The sequence below is a fragment of the Sinocyclocheilus rhinocerous genome, unplaced genomic scaffold, assembly GCF_001515625.1.
Source record: "Sinocyclocheilus rhinocerous isolate Xijiao unplaced genomic scaffold, SAMN03320098_v1.1 scaffold603, whole genome shotgun sequence".
Taxonomy (NCBI): Eukaryota; Metazoa; Chordata; class Actinopteri; order Cypriniformes; family Cyprinidae; genus Sinocyclocheilus; species Sinocyclocheilus rhinocerous.
In genome coordinates, this window is record NW_015656630.1 from 1,089,816 (window position 1) to 1,095,925 (window position 6,110).

General features: G+C 37.5%; 1 protein-coding gene across 1 annotated transcript in view; it reads left to right on the plus strand.

The window, feature by feature from the left end:
* The window catches only part of fat3b (FAT atypical cadherin 3b), a 61,323-nt gene that overhangs the window by 32,968 nt on the left and 22,245 nt on the right, over positions 1-6,110 (plus strand). Inside the window, exons 14-20 of the mRNA XM_016528277.1 lie at positions 1,007-1,240; positions 1,568-1,960; positions 2,597-2,811; positions 3,095-3,232; positions 3,508-3,651; positions 4,358-4,555; positions 5,454-5,731. Coding sequence (XP_016383763.1) covers positions 1,007-1,240; positions 1,568-1,960; positions 2,597-2,811; positions 3,095-3,232; positions 3,508-3,651; positions 4,358-4,555; positions 5,454-5,731 — 1,600 coding nt within the window. The remainder of the gene's footprint in view (positions 1-1,006; positions 1,241-1,567; positions 1,961-2,596; positions 2,812-3,094; positions 3,233-3,507; positions 3,652-4,357; positions 4,556-5,453; positions 5,732-6,110) is intronic.

A 6,110-nucleotide genomic window follows, 5' to 3' on the forward strand; every position in this document is an offset into this window, starting at 1 on the left:
ATGTTTTCATTCAAATCAAAGCGTAAATACACGTAGAAAACGTATCCTTGTGTTGCGGCTGACACAGAATAGCGTACGCTGCTTGCGTTCAGCGCATATTCTCCAAAATGGCCCTACGGTGATGCAGTGTAATTTACTCATTTTGGGGTGGAGTATCCCTTTAAGAATTGCATGGCTATCGTCACGTTTTGAGCTTGATAGCAAGGATAGGAAACCTGTATCGTCTGCATATTTAACAACATAATAGTTATCCTCATAACGCATTTGTATACATGATAAAAAGAATTGATGACAGTACACAGCCCTGTGGAGACCCAATGGATGTACAACGTGTATCTGATAAAACACTATTCATCTTAACCCTTTGCTCCCTACAAGTTAAAAATCCAGGATCCATAAAACCAGCCCATGACTAACAATGAACTCATATACTTTCCAAATGTTGGTGGAGAGTGTTTGGAGTTGACAGTTTTACCTAGATTTCATATGACAGATTATGATTATTTTATGTCTGAGGATATCAAACATGTTTGATATTTTGAGCTGATTAGAAATTTTATGCATGAGTTTGTTGTGTTTGCAGTGATTTGCGAGTATGGCAGTGTATGATCCTTGCTTTAGTGTATGATGCCCATTTTTTCTCTGTAACCATGTGTTGAAAAAGTTGTGTAGTGTATTCCAGCCTTCAATTTATTTTAATAAATTGAATATTATTTAGGTTTTCAGATATATTTAATACAAGTTTGCCTGTTATCCCAGCTTGACAGAAAAGTTGAAAGTGTCTTTAGATAGATGACAGTAATTTAGTAATTAATTAATTGACGTCATAAGTCTTGATTGAATGAAACATTTATGACAAATAAATAGTTAGCACCATCATCCATCACTTACAATATCTTTTATTCATCTGACTGAAGTTTTTACTTAATGTAGCTCTGGCCCATGGTTCTGAAATCCATCCTGTGAGTCTTTGCACTTTTCTTACGTCTCTCTGTTTTGGTGCCAGGTGAACTGAAGACGGCCTCTTTATTGGACCGTGAGAGAACTGCAGGTTATAAGTTGATAGCACAGGCTACAGATGGAGGGGGGCTGTTCTGTCGCTCTGAAATTTCTCTGACCATTCTGGATGTTAATGATAATGCACCATCATTTGCCTTCACACGGTTCATGGCGAGTGTATATGAAAACGCGGCACCCAAGGCCTTGCTCACACGCCTTCGGGCTAATGATCCAGATGAAGGTAAGTATTTCACATGTGTAACATTTAGGTTCAACTTTATATGAGTGTATAAGAGGTTCTGTGACTGATGCTTTTTTCCTCCACCACTTAATTTTAAATAGTCCTGCAATGGGATTTTAAAAACTATAAATATCAACTCAAAATAATTATTTTTAAAAATAGCAAAATAATCTTTTTAAGTACAACGTGTCTGTAGCAAGGCCACATTTTTTTTCCCAATGATCCAAGTTGCTTTTTGGATCATAAAACTTGGAAACATCATCACTGCATGTCTGATGTATTCTTTATTTTAGCAAAATTATAGTCCAAAAATATGCCTTCTCCCAGGTCTAAACAGGAAGATCGTGTACTCACTTGTTGACTCTGCTGGTGGTATGTTCTCCACTGACCCATCCGCTGGTGTGGTGATCCTGGAGAAGCCTCTGGACCGAGAGGTGCAAGACTCGTATCAGATCAGAATCAAGGCTACTGACCGAGCAGGGGGCGATGGCTCGCTCTCCACCGAGGTGGACCTCACCATCATGGTTCTGGACGTGAACGACAACCCACCTGTGTTTCAAAAGCAAGATTACGTGGTCACAGTGCCTGAAGATGTTACTGTAGGAACAGAAGTGCTGCGAGTCTTTGCCACAAGTAGTGACATTGGAGTGAATGCAGAAATCTACTATAGATTCTTGTCTGGAAATGAGCTGGGGAAGTTTTCCATTGAAGATTCAACAGGCAAGGCAGAGAGACGCACGTTTTCTGCATATATCAAATGTATTTCTGGTCTAACAATGTTTTGTTAGAGTTCTTCTGGGAGCTCACTTGTGATTAATAGACAAAGGCTTATTGTCAGTTCATTTATCTTTGCCTTTTCACGAATCATTGAAAGAAATGTAAGAAAGTCTATTGACTGTAGACAAGACATAATGATTTGATAAATTGTGTCTGTTAAAACAAAACAATATAAGTGCAGTGAATGGGAAAATTAGTTATGAATGCTCCACGAAACACTAATAACAGTGCTTAACATGCAGAAAACATGTGAACGGTTATTGAGAGCGCTCTTTGTCTCTTAAAAAGATGCGGGCAGTCAGTGGAAACCACATCATTTTTATAGTTATATCACTTCCCATGCATTCAATTTTGACAAAAGCGTAAAGTGCTTTAGCCTAAACCCATACTTTAAAAGAATTAAGCTCTTGAAGGCGCAGCTGGGAAGTACTTTCTTTTGGCTATTGTGCGTGAACTAAATATTCAGGCTTTTAATGCGTCCCAAGGAGCCTTTGTATTGCGACTTATGTAACTGTGTTGTCTGTCATATTCATATAAATTAATTGGCTTTACTCTGACTCATATCTCGCATGATTTCAGGCATCATTTCTGTGGCGGATGATCTTGACTATGAGCTCTGCAAGGATTTTTTCCTGAATGTCGAGGCCTTTGATGATGGAACACCTCCCTTGAGAGCCACGACAATAGTGACCATAGTGCTTCTGGATGTCAATGACAACTCGCCTTCATTCAGCGAGGACATCTACAATGTTCTGATCAGCGAGGACATAGCCATCGGAGAAACGGTCACGAGGGTAAAGTTCTCTCATTAGCCGAGCCACCTCATTGGCATTTAATTAGCCGCAGACATAATTTCAATTTCACAGCTAGCATGTAATTAAGCTTATTGCTCGCATAAATCCCCTTAATGAACTTACATTAGTTATTCATTTGTACTGTGTACTTGAGCTGTAATATAATTTACCGTAGGAGGGAGTAATTTGCTTCATGATCCGTATAAATTCAGGGAGTTTTAGCCTCTTTGCTCTCAAATACGCTAGAATTTATAAGTTTGTTATCTGTGTTTGTTATGTGCAGCTGTTCGCAGAAGACTTGGACAGTCAGATCAATGGGTGTATCACTTATTCCATTCTGAAAGGGGACCGTGAAAATCAGTTTTGGATCGACCCTGTCACCGGGCTTCTGAAAGTTAACAAGGCACTGGACAGAGAGACGGTTAGTCCTTGGAATGAGCTCTGCTAATGAATCTTGACATCCCTGCGCTGTGGCTCTTCTAGACACTCTCCTGAGATATTGCATGATTTTGGCCAATTATCTTTAAATCAGCCGTAAAGTCTTTAATTAGGCAGTGTAGGGCTGAAATTGAGGCTTTTGAGTGACTGTGGGTGAGCGAACAGTCCTGTTCTTTAAAAAAAAAGACATTTATCGAGAGTTGAGTCGTTCTGAACTGTTTTTGCCTGACATTTATCCTCCTGTCTCGGTTGCTTAAGGTCTTCAGCTACTCATTGTCTGTGCAAGCGTTTGACAGCGGGTCACCTGCCAAGTCAACCACTGTGAATGTCAATATCGAGATTGCCGATGTGAACGACAACCCGCCGATCTTCTCTCCCGCTAATGCTTCAGCTGTTATTCAGGTGTGAGAGACAGTTTTAACTCTTTTGTTTGCAACATGTTACTGTTGCTTGTGCTTAGAGTTAGGGATTTCAGTGAACTCTGAACTAGGACTGAATGATCTATTGAATACATTATATTTTGTATTGCTATATTATATGTATTGCTCTTATCATTTAGCACCTGAAAATAAGGGTACTCTTTTAAAAAATCACCCTTTCAAGCCATTTTGGTCCAAATACATAAATATTGAGATATATTGTAAAAAGGCAGAAAAATATTGAAATACAGTTCCCCTACTTTTAAGTATTACATTTCGGCACATAACTCATCTCCCTATGGAAATGAATTGTATTGCTTGTTGAGGAGAGGTGTGCTGTGACTTATGATCTACCCCTGCGGATGATAAAGTGTCTAAGAAATCTCATAGACTTACTCTAAAGGAAGTACCTGAGCTATATACTGTATATGGACTGGAATGTCATATAAATTTAGGGTAGGCGTTTTGTCTAGGTCTAGGATACAACCACCTAGCAATTACCCTGGACACTAAATAAATTCATACCAACAACCAGGCAACCACCAACAGCACACTGGCATTGTAGTATAGACTTTTGTATGGTCAAGCATCACTCACATTTTCTTCAGAAAATATGAAAAACTTGCGATTTAGACCTTTTTTGAATTTCAAAATTACTATCTTAATTCTGTTTTCTTTTTTTTCTCAAGTTGAACAAGCCTGCAGGAACTACCATCCTCTCACTATCAGTTTCTGATAAGGACTCCTCTAGAAATGGTGCACCTTTTGAGTTTCGTATCGTGTCTGGAAATGAGGGCAATGCTTTCAGTCTGGACCAGAATGGAGAATTACAGACAAGCCGAGTATTTGGTCCTGATGCAACACGAGAGTATACGCTTGAGATACAGGTTAGTGCAACAGCTCAAAAAAGTGAACTGTCAGTTAAAAGTGAATTCAGAATTACAGAATTCTCATGCAGGTGTTTCTTCAACTATGAGCACTTTTGACCTCTGTAAACACATTTTTCCAGAATGAAATGTCTGACTTCTTTAGTATAGTAGTCAACATTTTAAGTGGATCAAAAAAATTACTCAAAGTTGTCCAAAGTCAAGAACGCATTTTGGTTTTAGGACAACTTTGATGAAAGTTTTTGATCCACTTTGAATCACAGGTCCCATACTTGATATCAAGTATGCTCTTCACTGATACTGTTAATAGTTAAAGGGGTCATATGATGCTGCTAAAAAGAACATTATTTTGTGTATTTGGTGTAATGAAATGTGTTTATGCAGTTTAAGGTTAAAAAAACACATTATTTTCCACATACTGTACATTATTGTTTCTCCTCTATGCCCCGCCTTCTGAAACGCATCGATTTTTACAAAGCTCATCGGTCTGAAAAAGCAAGGGGTTTATCTCCTTGTTTGATTATCATAGTTTTAAATATAATTCATATTTTTATGATGGATTTTCATATTTTATGACAAAAGTCTGGGTTTATGACAAGGATAAAACAATAAAAGTTGTATGTAATAATTGGAAAATAAAATTTATTAATGAAATAATTAAATAGTTAAATAAATAAATAGACAAAAGGTTCTTATGCAACTTTAATGTGACCTTCATATAACAGAAAGAGAAATCTGTTTAAATAAAAATCAATCTCTGGAATATAAAAGTGCCTGTAGATGAAGAAACACACATGTAGCTGCTGTGACATTTCTAAGGGATTTAATTCATTTCTTTAGTTTGATGAAGCTTTAAATTGTTAGAATTGTACAGTGTGATCTTGTTCTTGTCAACAAGGCGCGTGATTCAGGGAAGCCTCGTCTGTCCTCCACATCCTTTGTGTTTGTGCGTGTCATCGGAGACAGCCTCTTCAAACCTGTGGCCTTCCCACTGGAAATCAACATTGTCATGGCAGCAGATGTGTTTCCTGGCGGGATTATAGGGAAGATCTATGCCACAGACCGAGATGAGAATGATGTTCTGTCTTTCAGTCAGAGATCACAAACAAACAGTCTTTTCAAAATCAACAGACAGGACGGGAAGATTGTGGCACTAAATGGCCTGGAGCCTGGAAGGTAAAATAAATGCCAATTTATTTTGAATTTATATTTTTTCAATTATGGGCTATTTTGGCCTGTGGACCCTAATATAAAAATAATTTCCCTAAAACTCTTTCACACTCTCACTGTTTTATTTAAATAGTTTAACTAAACTAGTAATAGTCCAACACTTCCTAATGTTATTTATTTATTTGTCCGTAATAAAGACAACACAATTAATAATTTTCAGACTTATTGGATTTTACAATTAAGAAATAAAAACTATTCAGAGGAAAAACTATTGATGCAGTTGTGGTGGAGGAAATGACTGCTGTGGCACAGTCAATAATTGTGTAATTTGATGTAAATAATTTTCAAAATATAAAGTTTATTTCACTCTTTGTTTAGACTGACT